The following is a 25,867-nucleotide window of genomic DNA, read 5'->3' as shown; positions in this document are numbered from 1 at the left end:
TTTGGTAGTAACGCAGGTATTTGTCACAATCCAATGGCTATAAACAACAAGATAAACTGTTTCAGGATAAAAATAGTTGTGACTATACTGACATTGATTGTGTACAAGGCATGTGATTCATTAATTCTAGGAAGTAGGTGGCGATGAATCCTAGGAACTAAGGAATGAGCCTAGCTTGCAGCAAGTAATCTCTAGGAAGTTTCCTCTAAACCCTAACGAATACATTTGCAGTGGCTATGATCACCTCCTAATCCTATAAATACGAGTGATATTATGCAGTACAAATCTATAATTCTCTTGCAATCTCTCTTCAACTAGCTATCACCATGAAACCACTCTCACATTTATTTCTTCTTGTCCTACTGATCATCATTTTTTTTTCAACTGATACTTTTTCTTCTTCATCACAACATTTACTCTCAAAATGCCCAAAATCGACCCCCAAGTTTGAAAATGCCCCGGACATTAGGCAAGAAATCAAAATGCCCCATTCCGTTAGTTTTCAAATTTTGGTCAAAATTGGGGCATTTTCACTACCTTTGACCAATCAACTATAGTGTGATTTTTCATTTTTTCCCTTCGCAAGAAAAAATACCCGACACGTACTGATATGGTTCTCTTAACACGTGGGCATCTATTTCAAGGTCACATGGTCAAGGACTGACACCTGTAGCAAACGTGTGTTTCGTACGTGTGCTACAAGTATTATCTTCACCTGTGTCGATTTTCAGCCACAGAAAGGAATCGAAAATTTTCCCAGATAGTTCAGAGAGCGATAGGGTTACAGGCGAGAGAGATCGAGAGATTGAGAGATCGAGAGATTGAGAGATTGATAGACCGGAAGGACAAAGGGAACTGCAGATCGATAAGATAAATGAGACAGAGTAGATAAGAGGCAGGTTTTCTCTTCCCGGTGACGAACAAGTAAGTTTTTTGTTCAGAAATTTGACGTTTTAGGGTTTGTGATTAACCATGTGATGAGTATCTTTCTACATTTGATCTGTTTGATTTGGTATATGCTTTACGATTTGGGGTTAGGGTTTGTGAAATTGGTTTGCGATTTAGGATATGTGATTATGATTTTTGATTTTTCGATTCAGGGAATGTGATTATGAAATTGGTTTGAGATGATGTTGTTATAATCTGAAGTTAGGGTTTGTGACGATTTGAGATTTAAACTGAGTTGGTGATGGCTGCAGGGTGAAAGGCTTGTTGATAAATTGTGGATATGCAAACCTAGTGGGTCGATTTCAGAAAGTACAAATTATGGTTTGTTTGTGTAGCCAATACAAATGAAAATTGTGTTGTAATTTGATTCAGGGAAAATGAAATTAGTGTAAACATTAGTATGATTACTGTAAACATTTCTGTTTTTGGTAATAATTTTTGGTATGATTACTGTAATCATTAGTATGATTACTGCAAAACATTCCTGTAACCACCATGGCTGCTAACACCCTTGTTGTATTATTTTGTTTCATGAATGTAAAAAAAATTCCTGTAAAAATTTGTTTTATTATTGTAATCATACTATTCAGTGTTTTGTTTCATACTATTTGTTTACAGTAATCATTACTGTAAAATTTGTTTCACTACTGTAATAATTATTGTTTTTTTGTTGGAGATCTGTTACAGAATGGGTAGCAAGGATAGGAATTTCTGGTTAACTGATATAGGTGGCCGGTTTAGAGACTTGCATATTCTTGGTTGTAAAGCTGGTACCAGTGGAGATGTTTTTATGGCTATGGTAAAGACTAGCTTGGTGAATGAACAAGGTATGAATTCTACACTTGAACTGTTTTTATTTAATGATGAAGAAGGGAATGCATGTGATAAGTGTGAATCAGAAGAAATGTTTATTTCATTTTGGAACAAAGGGAAAGTAAATAAAGATAATTTGGTCAGACTGTGGTTCACTCCAATTATTCCTACTCCTTCAGTGAGAGAATGGGGTAATGTTTATGATGCTTCCAGTGTTAGTGGGGTAAGTGGTGTGACTAATTATATCAGCCCAGTGAGGAAGAAAACTGTTAGTAAAAGGGTAGAGGTTAGGAGGAGTCCAAGACTTAATAAGACTGCTACTGTTAGTGGGCTTAAAGATATGAGACCAATAAGACTTGATTTTGAGCATGAAGAGCAAGTGGTATGAGAAGAACAAGCATCTCAAAAGAGTAACAAAGTGCAGTGTATGTAAAGGTCTTGATCATAACATCCTTACCTGTCAAGGTCCTCCGGTTGGTTCTAATCCAAAGAAGAAAGGAATTAGAATGGAATGTTCTGTTAATGGAGATGAGTTTTGTATTACTGCTGCACCAACAAAGAAGATGAGGAAGGCCTTGTCTGCACCAACTACTGCAACAACATCTGCATCAAAGACTGCTACTGCTGATGTACCACCATTTTCAAAGCGCAAGGCAGCTGCTACTACACCATCTTCTTCTACAGCTGGTTCCCAGAAAAAGTATAAGACAACTGCACCATCCTCCTCCACTGCAGTTGATGTTGTATCCAAAAGGAAGGTACCATCTACTTCTTCTACACCTTCTAGTGCATGTTTTAACCAGATTTTTAATGGTACTGTTAACATTTCTAACCAAACAATCAACATTACCGAACCATCATCAAAAAGGGTTAGAAAGCCTAACTCCAAGTATCAACAATAGAAATGCAGGGTTCCTATTTTATGTCTTTTTATGTCTTTTAGCATTTATAGACCTATGTCTTTTAATGGCAGACATACTACTAGTTAGTTTATGTTGAAAGTTTTAGCAGACTTTTATTTATGAATCTATGGGTTTAAAAAGTATGGGCACAATCATGGTTTTATTTCTTAATTCAGCTCATTACATTGAGGAATACTTCCAATATGATAACATTACATTAACCTTTTCTGACATGAGTTTTGGTTGTGCTTTATCTTCTAATTGTGCACTTTATCTTTAGTTGTTCACAAATTTGATCTTCAATATTATCTAATTTCTTTTGTTTCTTCATAAAGATTGCATCAGAAACCCATTGGAAATCTTCACATTCTAGGCATTTTAGGTAACCAATACCATAATTCCATGATGTTTGAGCTATGTTTAAAATCCTCACCTTTGTTGAATTGCATTTGGGGTTGATACATCTAGTCTGTGACCAAGGACAATCAGAAAATTTGTGATCACCAACACAAGCTTTACAACCTCCATTGTACTGAGGTGCAATGGATTTAATTGCATCATCAAACCATTCGAAGTATGAACACATGGGATTAGAGCAAGAGAAGAATTTCTTCCCTGAATTAGCACCATCTTTGACCTTTAAAAGTTTACGAATACCATTACAAGGAACTAATTTACACCTTGTGTAGATCCAATGACAATCAATTGATTGATGATTTCTTTCGTTGCACATCTCACATTCCTGGCTTGATGTAGCAGCCATTATGAAGAAAAAAAATTTTTTTACTGATTTTTGGTTGGATCATCTTCACAATTTATAAGTAAGGGGAGACAAAAAAAAATGACCGTTATTACAACGGTCGGAATCTCACAACGGTCGGAAAATCTAGTCGTTGATTAGCTAGGATGTTCCACGTGTCGCGATCCTAGCTAATAGGACACCGTGGTCATTTAAAAAAAATCGGTAAATGTAAAACCCAAAATCTCTCGCCGTCCATTTTTGTAATCGACACGTGTCGCAATCTCAGTAAATGACGAAAATAGGACCCTAGATTTTCATCTTGGTGAACAGAAGGGTATAAATGTCAATCGATTTCCACGTGCGGGCCACATGCTTACGCGTTTGACCATTTAACGCTCTGAAACGGAAAACATAACAGAAAGAGGCATTTTGATACGGTTTTGGGGCATTTTGATTTCTTGCCTAACGTCCGGGACATTTTCAAACCTGGGGGGTCGATTTTGGGACATTTTGTCCTTTAACCCAAGGATATGACTATGATATTGATGTAATTCTCGCTGCATACCACAAAGAATTAAGAGGATATGATATTGATATACTTATTAAATAAAGGATGATTTTGGTTTGGTAATTATTGTTGTTATCATTTCTCTTCTCTAATTTACTACTTAGTATTTTTGTGCCGTACTGTATTTCTGGTTATGTTTTTGTTATTTTCTAGGCTTCCAAGAAGCAGGTTAGTAAATGAAACGGATCAATTATTCTGTCAGTAGGGAAAACTTCAAGGTGATCTTGAGCAGCTAGAAGATTCTAAAAGGTGTTCTTTATGGAAAAAATTTTGCACCTGAATTGTGTCTACGAAGAATTATGGGTCAATTTTTGAACCAATTACCAGTTAGTGAGCAAAATCCAGGCATAAAGATGGTCAAGTCTTGTGATGCGTAGGTTGCACTCAATAATTGCGGAAAGTCTTTTGAAGTTCTCATGTTGTCTGAGTCATAAAATATTTAAGGATTGAGACTGTAGAAGTCCTTCATTCGATGCTCTTTTTATGTCATGTGCACTTGAAAATGAAACAGCATGCCCTTAGAGTTTCCCCCGACTAACGGTTTATGCAACAACTTAAGAAAGGAAAACTTGAGACACCATGAGCTACTGTAAACGTGCAGCTACACTAATGAAATTGCTCTCACTCAGTCATCATGATTCAATAGCGATAATCCCAGTTCCCATACGATTTACCATGTCACTGTCATGGACGTGCCGAGGGGTCAGTCCTGGTCCTTGTAATGCAATTTAGTGATCCAGGTACTAGTTAGCTTTTTTGATCTTCGCCAAGGATGCTGATAGGTTTTCTGAAACGTTTCTACAATCCTTGCCATCACGGTTCAACAGAAAATCGGCATCCCCAAGTGGAATTACCACACCAACATTTAAAAATAGAGATTAATAGTTTATACAAACCTGGAAAATTTTGCATTGCAATTCACAGCTAATCAGCAATATTTGGGTAAAAAACGAAACACTGCCACAAACACAAAACACTGTAAAAATAAATGACTGTAATCAAATGAAACGAATCAACAAACTGTTGATTAGAGGTACAAAGTACTCCGTATATTAAAAGCTCCGGGAATTCCATAATACTTGAAAAAATATATGTTTGTGGACATTGAATGGAAATTATGCATTCGGACAAATAAAAAGAAAATCACACTAAGCAGCTACACTGTGTCGCTGCAGCATCATGCCAAACCGTGCCATATATGCACTCCAGAATTGTAAATGGTGCGAAAACCGATTTCATTTCAAGTAACTGCTGCTGCTAGGAAATGCACTATCGATTGAGACTAAGCTCTCCTTGTAAACATCGGCTCTGAGCACATCACCTAGACCTTCCACAGAGGCATCAACAATTTCAATATCCTTCATTTCTCCCGTAAGAAAGTTAATAAATACCAGACCACCGTCATAACCACAAAGAAAACCGAGCTTTCCATCTTTCGTAATTGCCTTAGGCCCAAGGCGGCCAGATAGATGATTAACAGTGAATGTATGTAGTTTGCTCCATGAGTACTCGTCATTATCCGCATTCGTACCACTACAACTGTAATCATAATCATTCAAAGCACACACTTCATATACTTCGTTTATATATGTAGAACTTTTCCTGATCACGTCATTATTAGCAGTATTTTCTGAAATGAGTCTAATGTGAACAATCTTTCCCTCATCACCTTCACCTACTATATCTATCCTAGAGATGTAGTCTTGAAGAGGTATCATCCTGAAACTTTCTCTGCTGAAATTGAATGAGAGAAGCACTGGGTAACGCCAGAAAGCAAGCCTGGTTTCATTTGTGTGAAATGTTTTACCTAAAAAATAATAACTACCATTAAGATATCGACCTTGATTTTCAGAATTTCCCTGATAAGAGTGAGCATGTAAATTGGAATCGGTACACCACCTCCAAGAATCCGAGCGTAAGCTGTATATCTGAATCTTGTTTGGTGGAGTGACATCAACTGTACTTTTGATAATTGTGAAAAAAGCAATTTTTATGACCTTGTAATCATATGTTTCGCAATCGAAACCAAACAAAACGAACTCTGTTTGCAATGCACCAAATTCATCTAGAAGAGGTAATGACTTAGGGAGACATCTATACTTGTTAGTTGCAGGGTTCCAAAGGATAACATCCCTAAGATGAGGATCATGTATACAAATGATGCCATGGCAAGAGCCCACCATATTTGCTTGAGGAGGATACTTAGCATACATATCATACTCATCATCATCACTTAAATGTGGTGCCAAACCTAAATTTTTATAACTCCACTGACCGTAATCTTCTTCTTCTCCGCCGTCACCACTACCACGAGACGAAGATAGCACGAAAAAACATGGTTTGTAGTCATAGCGCTTAATATGTTTAGGACGATATTGAAAGATGAAATTACCCAACTTACTTGTGGAGTTTTCGAAAGTGGCATGTCGATGGATGAAATCTGAGCTTTCCATTATCGATCTCCAGTGTTTGCAGACGGCCTTGAATCGTAAAAGCGATACTACCGGGAGCCATAATAGAATTTCAATCAACAAGTCTTCGGTTAGAGGATTTTCATCCATTGATTGATAAATTCCCAAAGCTGATGAAATGTATTGGAAATCAGAAATTCAAATTAGGGTTTTCAATTCATCAAAAAAAATCCCCTAATCCCTTTATTTTGTAGGAATTGTTATGTTTATCTCTGTTTCCAAGACGGATCTACCTACTACAGCAACTTTTATTACATAGAATCTCTGCAACAACTACAAAAATCCCGCATGCATTTATCTTTGTTTGTGCCTGGTAGGGTGCGTTTGGTTAGATTGTCATAAAATGAGATTTATCCTATGGTAACCCATGTTCCATGAATGATGATGTTATATTGATCGGAGGGTATGAGGACATTGCTTTTGGAACTGCCCTTGAAATATCTGGTCGAGGGCAACATCTTCTCAGCCTCCATTTTGCAACTCGATTTTTGCATTAGTGACAAAAGTTTTTATATATATTGCTATAGTTGGGTTTGAAATGTGCAAGTCATCTTAATTAGTCATTTGTACCACGACTAAAATTGCCATAGTGCCCAGAATGTTGTTCGACGGTCATTCGGTTGTCGTCAACCACACCAGCCTGCCCAATCTGTCGTGATGTCCCCTATCGGTCAATAGTCAGAGTCAATTGGTTGTCAACCGTCGGTCCGACCCTATTCATCCATTTCGGTTCATGGACTCGATTCTGTTGATCCGGTTATGCTCCATATGAAGTTGCAGAGCTACTCTCCATCTGCAAGGGACTGGGCCGACTGGGTATATTCAAATGGACACTGGTATTATTCTCTCATCACTTTTCTGATTGCGGTATAGTCTTAAGTTTTGAATATACATAAGGATACTAATTCTACTGTAATTTTTATCTTTATCGGTGAAGTACTTGGAGCTGACAAATTTCGAACACATGTGACTGCTAATACCACTCAGTGACTTTACGGACACTGACACTATAATTACAATAGCATTGTATTGTGTATGGTTGCCATCGGGAGGGGCGGAGCCTATCCATTGTAAGGGTGTGCACTTGCATTCCATGTCTAGCTGGTTCCAAAGTCCATTTTAGGTCCTATAAGAAGAAACAAGACTGTTTTTGCTTTTTTAAACCCCTAAATTTTTTGGTTGCACTTATAGCAAATTTTTGCATCCCTTCCCATAATCTTGGCTCCACCCCTGATTCCATCCAGTTTTACTATTTAATTTGTTTAACATGTAGTCATCTAGTCTACAATTCCATTTTCCAACTGCGTTGATAACCAGTCTGCCATCCAAACTGCTACCCATTATACCTGTCAACCAGTCAAGCTAATCATATACCAAGTCCTGCCGGTTAAAGCTCGATAGTCCCAATCAACATGCAGCCAATATCAAAAAGTCACACGCCGGTCAAAGTCAACTCGTCGGGATCAAAGTAAAGACCGACCAGGCATACCCGCTGGTCCATGGATTGTTTGTTGGCCAAGACGCTGCGAAGAAAGTTCTGGAATATTCCAAACTATCTTGTTGGCCACATTTTTGTATATAAAGTTTATCTCGAATTTGGGGTTTGTTTCATAAATTTAACTCTATAAATAGAGATGGGATCTCAACCATAAAGAGATCCCCAAAATATAGGAAAATATACCGAGAAATACATCAGCAAATCCTAATGGATCGGAAGAAATTGTTGTAGATATCCCCTCTCTACGAGATTCATTCGTGTACGTAGGCAGAACTCGTCGAGCATTAAATTAATTTCTTTTATTTATATTTGTTTTTTGTTATTATTAATTATAATCCCTATTTTACATAATCATTAAATAATCGTGTTATTCCACTCCTGGTCCTCTTTTTTTGCTTGTAATTTTATGCGATACCGGAGTTAATTTGTACAGTAACAATGAACATTTACTTGCTGCACGAAGCAAGGAAGCGATTTGACAAGACTAGCCTTCTTATTGTATGGATTTCGTGAAAGCATGCAATGGTCATTCGGTGCGACAGGCTCCCGAGAAGTTTTGTCCCCAAGGAAGGACACAAATAGCTAGGATATAGCTACTGTGGTAGAGGAGGTATTGCCCGACTCTAATTTGTCTAAGAAGGCAAAAAATTCATCCCTCCACGTTTCTTAGATGGTACTGTGATAGTTCAAACAAATTTGAGAGGAACTCCGCACTGCAAGATCTGTTTGAACAGGATTGGAATTAAAATCTGTTTGCTTTTACTTGCTTTCTATGGAACTGAAAGTACGTCGCTCCCCAGACGTCTCATATGCATTCAAAGTCAGCTTATTTGGTACTAAAGTTGGGTCCCATGAAACTCCCAATTGTTTCCTGTCAGTAACCCAAAACCTTAAACCCCAGCGGTTCCATATATTTATGAGTACAAAAAACGCATGCATCTTGTAACTACGGGAAACCAATAGTACACCCAAATAGAAAGTATCAAAGATCTAAGACATGATGAACTCAAAGAACTGAGATTTTATTAATGATTCCCGAATGATGAATACAAGGAAACCCTAGTTACAAACCCTCAACACTAACTCTCCTCACCTCTCCTAAAAGATCCGTCTCCTTTTTCATTGTCCTAGAGTCTCTATTTATAGGCCAACCGAGTCTAATGGTGTACAGCTCGTTTTATCTCGCCATGCTAGGACGAAGTTGCTTTATACTTCTCCCAAACTATTTTTCATAAAAATTTTCCCCTTCTTTCGCTACCTTCACATGGACTTGTCGGGACACCTGTCTTCTTTCGTGCTCTCCAATGTTCTTACCTCGCGGCTTATCTATTCTTCCAAGTAATCTTACCTCGTCTATTAGTGTCTTCGCTCTTAATATATTTGTGGTTACTCTAACTTGATTCATTGTGAAATGTCATCTCGCGTGTAAGTTTATGCTTCGCCGTTCGACCCTGACTTGATTTGACAAGTCACTGACAGGGATCTTTGACTGAGATTCTTCGTCCCTGTTTTGTACGACACGTGGCAATCCTATTTCGTGTACCTACATTTTGCCTTTTCTTATTCTATTTGAGCCGCGCGAGAATGGAATAAGAACCGCTTTGAGTTCCTTGGCTGCCACGTTCTCCACTCCCTTGCTTCCACGTGGCCACGTTCTCTGTATAACCGCTTATTTTCGGTTAACATTCCTTGAACGTGTCCTCCTCCTTTTTGGCCGGTTGTCCACTTTTCACTATAAATACTCCCTTCGACCTGAGACTGGGTTTCTTTTCTTCCTCTTCCAATCTCTTCCTTATACTTGTTTGGTTTCTGCTCTTACTTCTCCCTTTACCGCTTCTTTTCTCGGCTTCCCATCTCTTCTTTGTTATCATGGCTCCCAAGAATGCCTCAGCACCCGCTTCACTCAAATCTCTCGAAGAATTTAAAGCTGAGCTTCAAGAGTTGCGTTTAACCTTAACCCCTGTTATTGATTCTTCCGTGGATCCTGCTGTTCTTGATACCCAGGACATGGAATTGAACTACAGGTGGATTCAGTCGGACACCTGGTCGGCTGATAAGATGATCGTCTCATTGGGTCAACTAAGGGATGGTCTATCTTTCCCGCTCTACGATCCTTCTAACCCCATTTTTCTCGAGATTCTGGGCAAGATGCAATGCGGGGTCTTTCAACTCTCTGGTAATGCAATTCGTATCTCCAACGAGTTCAGGATTCGCTCGCATAATGTACCTCGCATATCCCTTCTTCGGCAGAGGAATTTGACTCTCGTGACTTCAACGTGGACTCCTTCATGGCCAACTATTCAGCCAAATTTACAAGCACGACTGAGCATCAGGAGTGGGGTCTTGAACTCGTTCGAAATGTAGTATCATCTCCCGTTAAGGCGCTTCTGTTAGACGTGGATTCTCAAATTCGTCTCTCTGATGACGACTGGGCGAAGTTTCCCTTGGTGGTAGGTGTTCCCTTCTTCTGGGGTTATGACGAAAAAGGAGTTCCTCGCAATGGGCCTCTTCCTAAACATTTTTACCTCGCGGGCTGTGATCCTTGGAGACTTCGGTGGTCTGTGCCTAGTGGGGTATGATTTCTGTCCCTGAGATTTGCCTTTCTTGGAGCTTTATTTTATTCTCATTCCCTTCTATTCTTTCAGTTTGTGATGCCTGCTGCGGGTCTCCTCAAGGTGTGTAAGGAAAGGAGAAAGAGATAATCGTTAAGTCGCCAGCTCCCAAACAGGTATCCACCTCGCCTCTTACTTTCGTTTGCATTATAACTCCACATTCTAATGCTTTTTCTTTTCGTAGGACGAACAATCCACCTCGGGAATAGTCAAGGGTCGGAAAAGGAGAGATCATCCTACTCCTCCTCCTTCTTATTAGGTACCGGCATTATTACTTTGCGTATCTCAGTCTTTTAGCTATCGAACATGTCTAACTTTTTACTTCGCAAGTGGGTGTCCCTTCCTCTGGCGTATCCAAAAGGCCACGAAATTTCCTGGATGTAGATGCTTTGATGGCAATCCCGAATGTCGTCCTCCTTCAAAGTCACTCTACTCTTCCCAAGCAACAACCCCCTCAACCTCGCGTATCTGTTCCTCCCAAAGTTGCTGACTCTATTACTCACCCCAAGGTTGCTGACCCTCCTGTTCAGACTAGAGTTGAGTACCCCAAGAAAGTTATTGAGGAACCTTCTACCGGCGAGAAGAAGAAACAGACGGCTTCGTCTGTGTTGTCTAATCCTCTCTATAATCCGGACATGAAGTTTCTCCAAAAAGTCTATGATAAAGCTCACGAAGACCAAGCCACGAGGTCTCGTGCCTTAGAATCTTTGAATCATCCGTGCTTCTAAATGCTTCCATGAACTTGTCCCTCCAACAACATTCAGCTTTGATGAACCAGGTGAGCCCTTTGTGCCCTTTTCGTTATGCTTCCCTTCTGTTCCAAGATTTATTCTCTGAGTTTTGATTTTTTTGTATCGCAGGAGGTCTACCGCTGCATGGCTAGCCTTATGGAAATTAGGCTTGTTCGCGAGAAAGCTAGGAAGGACGAGGCTCAGATCAAAGCTTTAACAAAGGATCTTCAGGAGGAAAGGGAGCATTCCAGTAAGCAAAGTCAGAAGATAGAGAAGCTCCAGAGTAAGTTCCTTCTCCTCGCAGATCCCTCCTTTACCTTTGCTTTTACTTCTGTTATTTTTTTATTTTGTGTTTCGTCAAGCTCGATGCATGCAACGTCAAATGAGTGCCTCGGAAGCTTCCGCCTCGCTGGAAGATACTCGCGCTGAAAACATGAACCTCGTGACCCAGAATGATTCTTACATCTCTGAGAACTCCATTTTGAATGAGAAAGTCGAAACCCTTTACTTGCAAGTGGACCGCCTATCCGTCGAATGCTCACGTAACGAAGATCTAAATGTCCATCTTCATGATGACAATGAGCGTCTCAAGTCAGACCTTCAGCGAGTTACCAACTCCCTTACCACTTCGCGAAATATTCATTCTTCGTCAATGGCCAATTACAGGAGGTTGGAAGAGGATTATGAGCGTGTGATCAATAGAAAAACCAAACTTTCAACTGATCTTCGCAAATTTCGGAATAAAATAGATGGCTTAAACGAAGAGATTGATTTCCTGAGGAAAAAGGTGGAACTTTTACAAGCTAAGATGGACACTTCCTTACGTCCGAAGTCCGTTAAATCCTCTTCTCAAATCAAGTCTGCAGATATTCGCAGGAACAAAGGTGCTCTTGTCATTCAATTTGACAAAGACACTTCGAAGTCTCCTCATGGTAAAGGTTGGGACAGGATGTATCACGAGTTGTGCGAGCAACTCCAAGATTCCAAACTCGAAGTCTCTCGGCTTGATCACTTGTATTCTGATATCCAAGAAACTCTAAACACTACTATCCTTCAGGTGGAAGGTAGCTTTAGATGTAAAAGCCGAGGTATTTATGATTAGGTTTAACTCCCAGTTTCTGATAAAATCTTGTTTATTTCGCAGAGTCGGACGAGCGTTACAAGAGTCAAGTCCTTCGTCTTTCCAATTAGAGAGATGAATTTCGCAGGAAAATTTCTCGCCTTAATGAGGAGGTCGACGAGTTGAATGCTGATATGGAAGGGATTATTGAATCTTCAAAGAAGGTGTCCAAGTTGGCTCGCAAGAACACCCAAAATTTTCTGGTTCCCGTCTTCAACAACTTCTGCATCGAACAAGGCATTCCTCTTCCCACTTTTCCTTTAGAAGTTTTCTCTGACGACGAGAAGCCAAAGGACGAAGGGGTCGATTATATCGAAGAAGAAAAGCTTCTTGAGGATGACGAGGGACAAAAGACCGATGACACTAAGGTTGTGGAAGAAAAATCCAAGGGTGCCTCTGCTAGTACTGCTGCTGGTTTTGGCGGAGTATATGGCGAAGTTCCTGAGACAACAGTTACTGACGGCATCCTTCCTCAGAAACATTCTTAGTTTTCTCCTTTCATTTTTTATGTTCAAATATGTTGGAAATAATTTATCTTTCTAGGCGCTCCCAAGCTTGGAGGGCAAAACATCTTAACTTTTTTGGGTATAATTTTTATTTTATAATATCATGATTTTCATTTTGCCAATTATATATGTTTACTTAATATTATGATTTTCTTTCTCGCCAAGTATATACTTACCGAGGAAATGCTCCAAATAATAACGAAATCTAAAGTATATACTTGCCTTTTATTTTTATTTTGTGTTTCCGAGGTTGGGGGTATAACTGTGCCTTATTCTTAACAAAATCTTCTCTTCCCATAGGCTCACGAAGCATCTCTCCGAGTCTTATTTTATGTTTCTACCTTTGCCCGTAGCTCTCATGTTGTCTTCCTTTTCAGTTTTCTTATTTCGTTTTCTTCTACCTTTGCCTCTTGTCTTCGTCTCCTCCTTTCTCGTCGAGGTGAAACGCCAAGTCTTGCGAGGACAATGCTAAAGAAGAACATAAAACATAAAAGTATATAATTGCCTCTTGTTCTTATTGAGCAGTATCCGACTACGATGAGATTATTCAAATCTAGATTTTTATAGATTTAATTTTGCCCTATTTTCCTTTATTGTTTATTCGTCTTATCCCTTGTCTTCGAGGTCTTATTGTGCCTCCTAATTAAGGTCGTATTGTGCCTCACCCTGTCATTAAGGGTATTAATTCGACAAAGTCTCAGGCGCTTGTTATTCTCGCGAACAACAATCCATCAACCTCGTCTCAACATATTTATTAAGCTCTTTCTTCGCGACAATGTGACAGGCCTAATTATTCCCATGAATAAAAGCCCCATGACATTGCCGTCTTTTTTGGTCACACATCTCCCTAATCTGGAGGGTTCCATCCCTTTATATTCCCCCTGAGTGCCCCTTCAAGGAGGTTAACCCAAACATGCATGTTGGTCTCCTCCCATCTAGTTATTACGACATTCAGTTGTTTTCGTGACTCCTTATTTCCTTCGCCGATAGGTCTTAAGATTACAAAGTCATACCCTAAGTGAGGTTTCTTTGGGATCCGGGGCATCGTAGCCAAGACTTGCCAGATGTACATGGCCGGTAACGCTCCATACGTCCCAGGAACCCGCAGCTCAACCGAATACGTCGGCGCCTTGGTCATATTTCTGCACCCCTTACCGAAGGCCATCATAAAAGGGACCCTCAGTGGATAGGTCTTATCATTTCCCTTAGCTTTCTGTCTAAGAGTTGTTCACGACATGCGTTAGGTCTTGCCTCTTGCACTTTCATGCGAACTAGGGTGCATGCCGTGGATTCCCAGCCTTCCTAGGCGAAGGTTTTAAGTTTCCCTAGAAACAGTTTATCTCGTGAATCTTGCTGCCTCCTAATTTTGAGGTATTACTTTCTTTGATTACTTTTCAAATGTATAATTCATCAAAATTCACCAAAATTTTATTGATATCCTTTTGAAAATTTGATACATCATCCATTGGTAGATTAAAGTAAGTACATTTATCTCGCTACCACGAATCTTCTTCACTTATCTCTACTCTTCTTCCATGTGAATGTGCTCGGATTGATATATTTTTAATTCCTTCATCTTTACTTCATTTCATATCTTAAACAATGTTGCGAATAACGGTTTCCCGGTCGACAATGCATAGATGAATGAGCGCACCAGATCTTCCTCGGAAATTCTTCCCTTTAGCTCTCTGCAAATAGCGTCCCATCTCGCCACCAGGCTTCGCAGGCTCTCGTTTTCCCTATGCCTTAACGAGAACAACGCCTCTATTTCCGTCTTGCATGGTTCGTTCCTTGCGCATTTGTTTGTTATTTTTTGCGGCAATCTGACTGTCTTTCTTTACGCGGGGATATTATTCTTCCTTTCACTGGCCATCACCGATTGCTGCATTAAATATTCTTTCTCCTTCAATTCTCTCTTGCTACTCTCTACGGCTCTTTTTAGGTCTTCTCGTTCACTTCGTTAATCTCGCCCCATGTTATCTCGTCGATATACGTGACGTTCCTTCGCTGACCACGCTCTTTCCGAAGCATTTTTTCCTCTATGTGCATTGCTCTCCGCTTGTTTCCCCTTTAGATGGTTGTTCTTTATTGCCAGCTTCTCGTTTTGCCTTTCTAGCCTTATGCGTCCCCTCACCAGATCTTCCTTTCTCCGTCTTTCCTGATGGATTTCCTCTTTCAATCGTTTCATCTCCTCTACCTCGCTAACCCTTTTTCTCTTATCCGAAGAATCTCATGATTCAACGCTTTCTCATCCTCCTGTATTGGTATCTTTTTTCTCCTTGTATTGTTCATCTTTGCTCCTTCTTGTGGGGCTCGTTTCTCCCTAGCAATGGGAGTCTCCTTTTTGCTTCTTGTGACTTCGCTTCCATCAGCCACTTTTCCTTTCTTCGCCTTTCCACTTTGCTTTATCTCATCTTGGCTTCCCCTTTCCGGAGTTATCTTGCGGTTCTTTTATTCATCGGTTGCCACCTTATCCGTCCCCTCTACATCCTTCGGTATTGCATCGGTCTCCTTGCTTACTTCAATTGTGAATACCATCAACTGCTCTGCTCTTCTTTCTTCGCCTGCATTTCTCTTTTGTTCTACTTTTCTCCTCAATTTCTCTTCGTAGTTATGAACGTCCTTTGTTACACAATTTCTGGCATCCTTCAAATCTCCCTTTATTTCGCCTATTCCGCTTGTCATTGGAAACTGTAGTGCTTGATGGTATGTCGATGCAACCCCTTTTATCCCGTGTATCCAGGGCTGGCCTATGAGGGCGTTATAGGGTGAATCTATATCTATCACACAGACCGTGACCTTTGTCTCTAACACGCCAGCAAAAATCTTCACAATCAGCTCCCTTTTAAGCTTTGACGAAATTCCATTGAACCCATATATGTTATATGTTGATGGCACGAGATATGAATATTTGTAACCCCATGGTTCTGAAGGTATGATAAAAAATAATATCGAAAGAACTCCCGGTATCCACCAAGATCCTGTCTATCGCCAGACCTTCTTTTTCTCAGCAGGGTCTTCTTCCCACCTGGAGTACTTTCCAAAATTCAAGGTTATCACCAAAGGATTCGTGTGCGAGGTTTCCCCTTCTTGCGCATCCTTCGTCGAGAATGTTATTTCTGTCTTCTTTCATTCCTCCAGTGGCTCCTTCGTCATGATACTGGATATGTTTCTTTCGAAGTACCTCTTATGGACTCTCTTGAGAACGTTATCGTAAAAATCCCGGAGACTTTTTGCCGCATGTATTATCGAATTACAATTCAACTTCTGTGCTCCTCGATCTATTTCGATTCAGTATATCGGTTGAGCGTCACGACGTGGAGGTGGTGGTGGCGGCGCATAATTTTCTAGGAAATGCGCAAGTTTCCCTTGGTCTATTAGGCGAAGTATGATTCGTCGAACATTCCGGAAATCACCTGTTTGATACCCATGGAAACGATGATACTTACAGATTTCATGACTACGGGACCCTGGTGGAGGTTCTTTTCCGAGATTTGGCGGTGGTGGTATTTCCTCTGTTAATACTATGGCCTCCCATACCTTCTCCACGGTTGTGGTTAGTCGAGGAAGCTTCAGGTCTTCAAAAGTTTGCGTATTCGGTATCCGCTCTCCAAATATGGGTCCCTGATGATTCCTTTGTTGATACCCCGCATTGTAACTTCGTGTCTCATAGTTTCTTCGTCTTGACTCCTCGTATCTCTGTTTATCGATCCATTCTTGGTCTCCGCTTGACACCGCTACAAGCTTTGACAGGACTGGAGCAGAGGGTTCCCCTTTTTCGTATTTCGGTTCATTCTCCACGGTATGCACTGGTCTCGATAATAGCCTTGAATTCCCCTCCTTCGTCGGGATCGGCGTCATTTCGCTGACCTGCCTCTGCTTTTCCTCCAATGCTATATATTCTTCCTGATATTCCCTCAACTCGTTCATTTCCAAAGAGTTCCGAATGATGAATATTTGAGTATACAACATGTTAGTCGATATCAGGGCGTTTACGAAGGCTAAGATAAAGTTCATCTCATCAACTCTCCCTGCTAACTCGCTGCAAACTGTTCTCCACCTCGTAACTAATACTCGCAAGCTTTCTGTAAGTCTCCTTCTTAGGTTGAATAGAGTATCAATCCCTGGACTCAGCAAATTGTTGCTTATGTAAGTGGTCAAGAATATCCTCTCCAAATTTGAATGATAAAATCGATCTTTCTGGTAGTCCGTCGAACCAAGCCAATGCCTCTCCTGCTAAGCTCGCAGGGAAATATCGAAAAACCAGCGCATCATTTCGCCCGCACTGCATCAGCGAAAGAGTATATTGTTTCAAGTGTTGCATAACATTTTCCGATCCACTGAATATGCTCGGGAGCGTCGGCATCACACATTTCTCTGGGATGTCCGCCTACATGATCTCATAGGTAAATGGAGACTTGTTGGCTTCTTCTATTGATTCCGCTAACGGCACCCTTCCACCTCTTCGCGAGTTGTTTATCAACGTCCTCGTGTCTCTCAGTTCATTCAAGACTTCTTGACTCAGGTTTCCTCCATTCTCTTCGTGATGATAACCTCTCATTACGCAAAGCCTTCCTTCCCCGGGTCTTTGTCTTTGTTTGTCCTCTCGTATAAGATTCATCTGGCATCGCCTTTTGTCCTCCTTCCTTTGTTCTTCTTCGTATCTCCGCCTTTGGTCTTCCCATTGTGTTATTTACAATGCTCTTCGCTACCATCTCTGCGTCGTCTCCTTCTTTGCCCTCCTTCGTCGTCCTCGTGACCATATCTCCCCTGTCATAGTTCTTCCTCTCCTGAAGATATCGTGTTTCCTTCCGCGTCCATTGCCTCAGCCGTTGTATCCTCGCTAAGTTGATTATTTTGTTGCATCAACCTGGCATTGTGTCTCACCAACCGTGCATGTTGTTCTGTTGTTAAGTCCAAGTCTAGTTTTCGTTCAGGCGGAGCGTTCTCTCAGCTGATCCAACGTCATATTCTTTACCGATATTTCCTCCATTTCTCACGAGTCATTTATTTTCCTGCAATGGTGTTCGTATCATAAGTGTGTACAGAACCCTCCCTGAAGCCATCTTCGTTGGTCTCCTCAATCTGCCGCTGGTTCACGTCTCTCCTTTCTCCTGCAACCGATGTTCCTCCTCGTTCCAATCTTCCTCTTCTTTTGGATTCCAACCGCTTGCTTCTCCTCGTTTCTATCATGTGTGCCGCCCGATCTGGTGTTCTAGACATCAACCTATCCCAATCTCAATATCAACTAAACTCTTACCCTAATACCTTAAAGGGGTAATATACCAAGACTTCTTACTCCCACAGCCCCATCTTCTCTATAACTCTTAGATGAGGATAAATCCCCAATCTAAGTTCCCTGTTTCTAGACGCCAAAATATAACTACTGGAAACCCAGTAGTACAAAGATCTAAGACATGATGATTACGAAGAACTGAGATTTTATTAATGATCCCCAAATGATGAATACAAGTTCGAATACAAGGAAACCCTAGTTACACACCCTCGGTACTAACTCTCCTCACCTCTGCTAAAAGATCCGTCCCCTTCTTCATTGCCCTAGAGTCTCTATTTATAGGCCAACCGACCCTAATGGTGTATAGATCATTTATCTCGCCATGCTAGGACGAAGTTGCTTTATACTTCGCCCAGACTATTTTTCATAAAGTTCTTCCCCTTATTTCGCTACCTTCACATGGCCTTGCCGGGACACCTGTCTTCTTTCGTGCTCTCCAATGTTCTTACCTCGCGGCTTGTCTTTTCTTCCAAGTAATATTACCTTATCCTTTAGTGACTTCGCTCTTAATATCTTGGTGGTTACTCTAACTTGATTCATTGTGAAATGCCATCTCCCGTGTAAGTTTATGCTTCGCCGTTCGACCCTGACTTGATTTGACAAGTCACTGACAGGGATCTTTGACTGAGATTCTTCGTCCCTGTTTTGTACGACACGTGGCAATCCTATTTCGTGTACCTACACATCGAGTCATTTCCGATACAATGACCAACATCCTATCCCACGTATTCAACTTGGAAAGGTGATAATTATCTAGTATCTAATTTGATGACTTCTAGTTCTTGTAAAGGTCATTTATTCAAATGTAGCCGTATAAGCTTACACGAAATGCTAGTGTCTACTCACTGATTAAAATTCAAAACAAGAATCAAACCAAAAATCAACAATTGGGTGGATACCAAAATACGAACCTCCACGTGGACATATGGAAGACGCGGGAATCCAGCCAAAATATCTTGTACCGAGCCTCGAGAATCTTCGTCAGGGACTTGTCAAATCAAGTCAGAATCACCATTATTAGCTGAACAACGAAGTGAAAGTCCAGTACGAGATAACACCTCAAGACGAAGTAACTCGTTAGGAGAATATGAGCCACGAAGAAACAATGAAGTATCCCACAAGATACCAATCATGAAGTAACGATGGGCGAGATCAACTAGCTTGGACGAAAAAGTAACTCGCGGAATAAGTAAATCATCGGGCAAGAAAAGAGACAGCTGTCCCGACAAGCCCATGTGGAGATAACGAAAAAAGAGGAAAAACTTTATGAAAAATAGTCCGGACGAAGTCACTACGGGAAAAATATACATCTACAACTGGATATTTACAACTCTTCGCTAAACATCGTAGAAAGTCATATGTTTTACAACTGGTTTCAAAGGAAGAGTTGTCGTATATCATCACTGCCAACCCTTAGGAAACAAGGGGTTGCCTAAGAAAACAAACGACAACTCCTTAAGCAAAAACGTTGTGACGACATTTAGCTATAACAACTCTGTTCCATAAAGGTAGTGACTAAGCCTATCACAATTTTCACAAGAGTTGTTGAAGAACACCAAAATATGATGAAAATAGTGTTAGAGGGGAGATTCGAACATGAACCTACTGCATGGAAGTCTGGCTCATCAACCATCCTTACAGTTCACAAGTTTTGTTTTTTTTTTCTTTTTTTTTTAATAAAAACGTATAACAACACTTATAAGTGTTGTTGAAGTAAAAATATAGAATGTTGGAAAAAATGAGATTAGAAGGGAGATTCGAACATGAATCTACTGCATGGAAGTCTAGCTCATCAACCATCCTTACCGTTCACAAGTTTTGGTTGTTTTTTTTCTTAATAAAAATGCATAACAACACTTATAAGTGTTGTTGAAGTAAAAATATAGAACGTTGGAAGAAATGAGGATGGGAGGATTTGATCCTCAGCCTCCGAGCCTGGTTTGCATGAAATATTCATAAATAGGGTTTTTTTAAGGTTTCGTAGAATATTCCGAAAGAATATTACCTGGAAATGAATTGGTCGTTCGTAACAAGTTTCTGACTTAGAGTAGTCCACTCCTGGCCATGTTTCGATCTCGGAGCCTGGTATGCATACAATATGCAGAAATATGGTTTGTTTAAGGTTTCGTAGAATATTCCGAAGGAATATTATCTGTAAATGGATGAATTCGTCGTTCTTACTAAGTTTCTGACTTATAGTAGTCTACTCCCGGCCAGGTTTCGATCTCGGAGTCTGGTTTGCATACAATATGCAGAAATACGGTTTGTTTAAGGTTTCGTAGAATATGCCGAATGAATCTTACCTGTAAATAGATGGATTCGTCTTTCTTACCAAGTTTCTGACTTATAGTAGTCAACTCACGACCAGGTTTCGATCTCGGATCCTGGTATGCATACAATATGCAGAAATAGGGTTTGTTTAAGGTTTCGTAAAATATTCCGATGGAATGTTACCTGTAGATCGATGGATTCGTCGTTCTTACCAAGTTTCTGACTTAGTAGTCCACTCGCGGCCAGGTTTCGATCTTGGAGCCTGGTTTGCATCCAATATGCATAAATAGGGTTTGTTTAAGGTTTCGTAGAATATTCGAAGGAATCTTACCTGTAAATGGATGGATTCGTCGTTCTTACCAAGTTTCTGACTTATAGTAGTCCACTCCCGGCCAGATTTCGATCTCGGAGCCTGGTTTGCATACAATATGGAGAAATAGGGTTTGTTTAAGGTTTCGTAGAATACTCCCAAGGAATCTTACCTGTAAATGGATGGATTCGTCGTTCTTACCAAGTTTCTGACTTAGAGTAGCCCACTCGCGGCCAGGTTTCGATCTCGGAGCCTGGTTTGCATCTAATATGCAGAAATAGGGTTTGTATAAGGTTTCGTAGTAGAAATTCCGAAGGAATCTTATAAATGGATGGATTCGTCGTTCTTACCAAGTTTCTGACTTAGAGTAGTCAACTCACGGTCAGGTTTCGATCTCGGAGCCTTGTATGCATACAATATGTAGAAATAGGGTTTGTTTAATGTTTCGTAGAATATTCCGAAGGAATCTTACCTGTAAATCGATGGATTCGTCGTTCTTACCAAGTTTCTGACTTAGAGTAGTCCACTCGCTGCCAGGTTTCAATCTCGGAGTCTGGTTTGCATCCAATGTGCATAAATAGGGTTTGTTTAAGGTTTCGTAGAATATTCCGAAGGAATCTTACCTGTAAATGGATGGATTCATCGTTCTTACCAAGTTTTGTGTGTGTTTAAGGTTTCGTAGAATATTTCCATGGAATCTTACCAGTAAATGGTTGGATTCATCGTTTTTGTGGACTTTCAGACTTCTTGTTCATAGTTTGTAAGTCGTTATACCGAACTTGAAGTTTGGATCGACACTGAGCTTCATATTCATCAATTTCGATGATGTATCATGCTAATTTTGAAGTCAGAACCCTCTCAGAGCTTTGTGGTTCATAGATTATAGGCCATTATACCAAGTTTGAAGTTCGAATCGACATTGAACTTCATATTTATCGATTTTGATGATGCATCATGCTAAGTTTGAAGTCATAACCCTCTCAGAGCTTCTTGGTTCATAGTTTGTATGTCGTTATACCACATTTGAAGTTTGAATCGACATTGAGCTTCATATTTATCGATTTCGATGATATATCATGCTATTAATGTGAACTAAAGCTACTTCATGACATGTATGACTAGTCAAAATTACTTCATGACCTATGTAACTAGTCGAAATTCAATCCGGAAGCACAAAGAGAAAGCACAAAAGCACAAAGAAACACACCAATTATCCGATTGATTTCTTATTTTTCAACTTTATTCTTATACATTTTTTGGATTTTCTTAAATCAAAATGTCGATAAGAATGTGCTACATTTATTCATATTTTTTTTGGATTTTTTTCGTGTCGAAGGTTGATAATCAAACCGAATACATGAGCTCGTATTAGCACAAAATGAAACACATACTTCTCAATCCGCATGAGCATCTTAAATACAATCTCAACCGTCAAGATCTTTTCTTAATCCGTATGAGCATCTCAAATACAATCTCAACCGTCCATCATTTTCATTCGGATTCACTCTTTTCTTCTTTCTTTTTTTGCCGAAGCATAACCCTCCTTCAACCACTCGAACCCAATTCCTATCTGTTTTTCTCTCAATCACCACCGCTGAAGAACACCTCTACTCCACAGATGACGACGGCGCTCCATCACCACCGCTGCTCTTCTCTCGACCCCTCTTCTTCATCATCTTCTCTCAATCTCTCTCTTTAACTCCCCCTTTCTCTCATCCGCAACAGTCAATAGTAGCAGCTCATCAAATCCAGATCTGAACCAAATTCTAATCAACCCCATCACTGATTCAAGTTACACAAAACCAAATTTCTTCTCGGTAACAATCAACGGCGGCCCTAACTCAAGTTTTCTTCAAATCTTCATCACATAACTCAATTCTTCCATCTCTAGAAGTTCTCGATTCATCAAAATATTCTTCTCAATCTAGAACCTCATCCCAATTCCCATAACCGAACCCTGTAAGTGATCGGTAGTTGATGTTGGCAGTGATGAAGATGGTAATGGTCGTTAATGGCAGAAATTGTATTAGGGTTTGCTGTGAATCTCAGAGGAGGATTTTAAGACAACTAAAGTAATCAGGGGCGAAGGAGAAGAATGGGAGAGTATGAAACAACAAGCACAGCAACCTGGTTCTTCTGAATATGAGCAGGAAAGTGAATTTGAAATCAAAGAGGAGGAAGAGAAAGAGGAAGATATGGAGAAGAATGGGAGAGGAGGTTGGAATTTGTATTCGGTATTGATTCTTGTTGGTCCTGTATTTGGATTCGTATTGATTTTGGTATGTGGGTATAGTGGATTGGTATTGATTTTGAATTGTGGATTGAATTTTTTGTATTAGGCTAATGCAGCGTCGGGGATTACTGGCACGATGATTGCAAACAAAGGTTTTTGGAATTGAAGTAAAAAAGGACTTTCCGTTTTGTTGTGTACAAAATTGAAGAGAAGGATAAGCAAAAGCAAATTATTCTGGAGAAGCTTGGCGAGTCAGCTGAAAGCTATGAGAATTGCCAAAAGAGAAAGGTTATTCTTTCTTGAATAGTCTAATCTTTGCAAATCTTTATTATCTCCATTTTTAGTTAATCGTTTCTCTGCAATGCGCCTAATTCTTTTCTCATACTACCTTTTAAATTGTGGACCAGGTGGTAGAAGTATTCGAACTAGCAGACATTTGATGACAAGGAAAAAGCAATTTAGGTCAACATTTTCAGATAGCTAATTACATGTATCTAATATATTAAGCGGTTTTGTAAATTGTGACAACATCGTTGTTTTTTTAGAGAGCCTTTGTGTAGTTGTCCTTGGTCTTTCTTTCATGGAGCCTTTGGGTTGTTTAAATTTTCATTTTGGTCTTTTATGATTAATGGATGACTAGGTGTTAAGATAGCTAATTACATCGGTGATCATCGGTTATCTGTTTGTTTATCAGATAGCTCACATGTAATTAACTATGTTTTAGCTGTTTGTTTCTCTGGTCTTTTTAGGTGTTCTACATTCTCACTTTGGTGATTATCGGTTCTCCGAACAAAGGCGACGCCCTTTAAATTGAAGGTATTATGTACTTTCATCAGATTATGTTCTATCTACTCCTGCTTTTAAACCCAAGTCTTAGAAACCTCCAAACTGTACCGATTGTGCTCCTCTATGCTCCTCTAAGGTCTGTTTCCACGCTTTCTTTCTAATTCCTTTTTCCGATTTGGATTTTGTTTCAATCACCATGTTTTTACATTTGTTTTCGTTAGTTGCATTTACACTGGCCTGCATCTTCAAGAAGGACACGATATGTTTGTTAGAAGGGTACGGTGTTTCCAAGCACCGTGTTTTTTTTTTACGGTTTTTTATTTGAATAAGTTTGTTAAAACTATATAATTGTGTGTTTTCTACTGTGATATACTGTACGAGAAGTATCGAGATGTTGTGTTGTACTGTATGAGCAATATCGAGATGCTATGATACATCATGCCAGTGGGATTGGAGTAGTTAGGGGCCACCTTAAAGTCTATAGTCAGGTACCGTCATGCTTATGGATTGTTTTCTTACAAATCCAAGTCCCAGAGCTCGAAAGATCTCTTGACAAAATCTTGATGACCACCGTCTCACCGTTCTCTCAAATTAAGGTCTGGAAGTTGTGCGTCAGCATACGTATTTCCGTATTTTTTATTATTTATGCGATTTTTAAACGGGAATATATGCGATTTTGTTGTCTGATAGGAATTCTGGTCAGGGTTAGAACTGTGAGTAACCTTTGTCTCATTATTGTGTTTTGAAGGTCTCATGATACCACAAGGGTGAGGACCAAGATGATTTACGCGAGTTCATAGGAGAGTTTCAAGAGAGAGCTTGACGGAATTCAGGTAGAGGTGCAAGCAACTGATCCTACTGAGATGGATCTTGATGTCATTAGAAGCCGAGCTTTTTAAATAATATGATGATTTCTGAACCCTGGGCATTGGAGTTTTGCCCTCCAATGCAGTTGCTTTTACTTAAAATGAAATGTCTATATTCTATGGGACGGTTGATTTGGCTTAGATACGATGTATTGGCTTGTTTACCATTGCAAGCTAATATGTAACAGTTTGTGTGGGCAAATGACACCCTTGATTTGTTCTTCCTCTTTCTTTCTAAATTTCAAGATGTTGACATCTTTTATACCTCTATCTGTTTCACTTATTACAATGTAGGCAATCTCTTACACATTTCTGAATGATATCTAGGTGACTTGTTAGTCTATTCAAGTAAAAAATTTCATAATCTTGATATTGCTATTCTCGTTGGCTGTTCATCTCAATTTTGGCTACTTGAGTATGGAATTAGTTACAGCTTATCTTTATTGTATTTTTTCTTAGTTGAAATGAATATGGCTGAAACTGAGTCTTGAGATAAAAATGGGATTGCAGTTGGTGATGAAGATGCCGCAATACAATGAATGGCCTGCGAACCTAGTTGTATGTTAGGACATTTGGAAGCAAGATGAATGGAGTGATGTGAAATGGTAATGGGGAATGTTGGTATGATGGCTGTGAAGAAGGAAATGTATGTCTCATGAAACTGGTGGTGTTGAGCTGTTGCAGTAGCACATGAATGGACTGCAGTTAAGGCTCAGATGGATTCAGCTGATAGATTTGAGGAGAATGGCTTAGGATATTGGTGCTGTGACTGTGATGCTGCTACCATGGCTAGGTTGTCAAGATGCAGATGTTGATGCAATTAATGCTTTGAGGAGGATGTCTGGAATGGTGGTTGTGTAGTGCAGTGGACAGCAGGGGATGAGTTTTCTTGTTTTCTTTGACAGAGGCAATTGTTCCAAACCGGAGGTGGTCTAGGTGGTGGTAATGGAGGTGGCATTGCTACCAAGGTCGTATGCCTGACAGAGGTGGTTACTGCAGATGAGCTTAAAGATGATGAAGAGTATGAAGATATTTTGGAAGATATGAGTGTAGAAGGTGGAAAATTTGGTAAGTTAATGTCTTTGTTTCTTATATTCGAGCTTTTGTTTTTTTTGTGTTTCGCAGCCTTTGGAAATATTTGATTTCACGCCCCAATTAAACCACTAGTTTACACTTTTGGACCTTCAGAATAAT

General features: G+C 39.9%; 1 protein-coding gene and 1 long non-coding RNA gene across 2 annotated transcripts; one reads left to right on the top strand and one right to left on the bottom strand.

Moving 5' to 3' along the window:
- Positions 1-5,208: 5,208 nt before the first annotated feature.
- On the bottom strand, positions 5,209-6,426 carry LOC113339474 (F-box/kelch-repeat protein At3g06240-like). The gene has a single exon (XM_026584738.1). The coding sequence runs from the start codon at positions 6,424-6,426 to the stop codon at positions 5,209-5,211; it is 1,218 nt and encodes a 405-aa protein (XP_026440523.1).
- Positions 6,427-24,129: 17,703 nt separating this feature from the next.
- On the top strand, positions 24,130-25,304 carry LOC113340386. Its single transcript, XR_003355469.1, has 3 exons — positions 24,130-24,403; positions 24,556-24,640; positions 25,184-25,304. It is a non-coding gene; the product is annotated as an uncharacterized LOC113340386 (long non-coding RNA).
- Positions 25,305-25,867: the final 563 nt, after the last annotated feature.

The sequence above is a fragment of the Papaver somniferum genome, unplaced genomic scaffold, assembly GCF_003573695.1.
Source record: "Papaver somniferum cultivar HN1 unplaced genomic scaffold, ASM357369v1 unplaced-scaffold_21, whole genome shotgun sequence".
Lineage (NCBI taxonomy): Eukaryota > Viridiplantae > Streptophyta > Magnoliopsida > Ranunculales > Papaveraceae > Papaver > Papaver somniferum.
The sequence above is the reverse complement of the archived record's forward strand: the minus strand, read 5'-3'. Positions and strand labels throughout refer to the sequence as shown.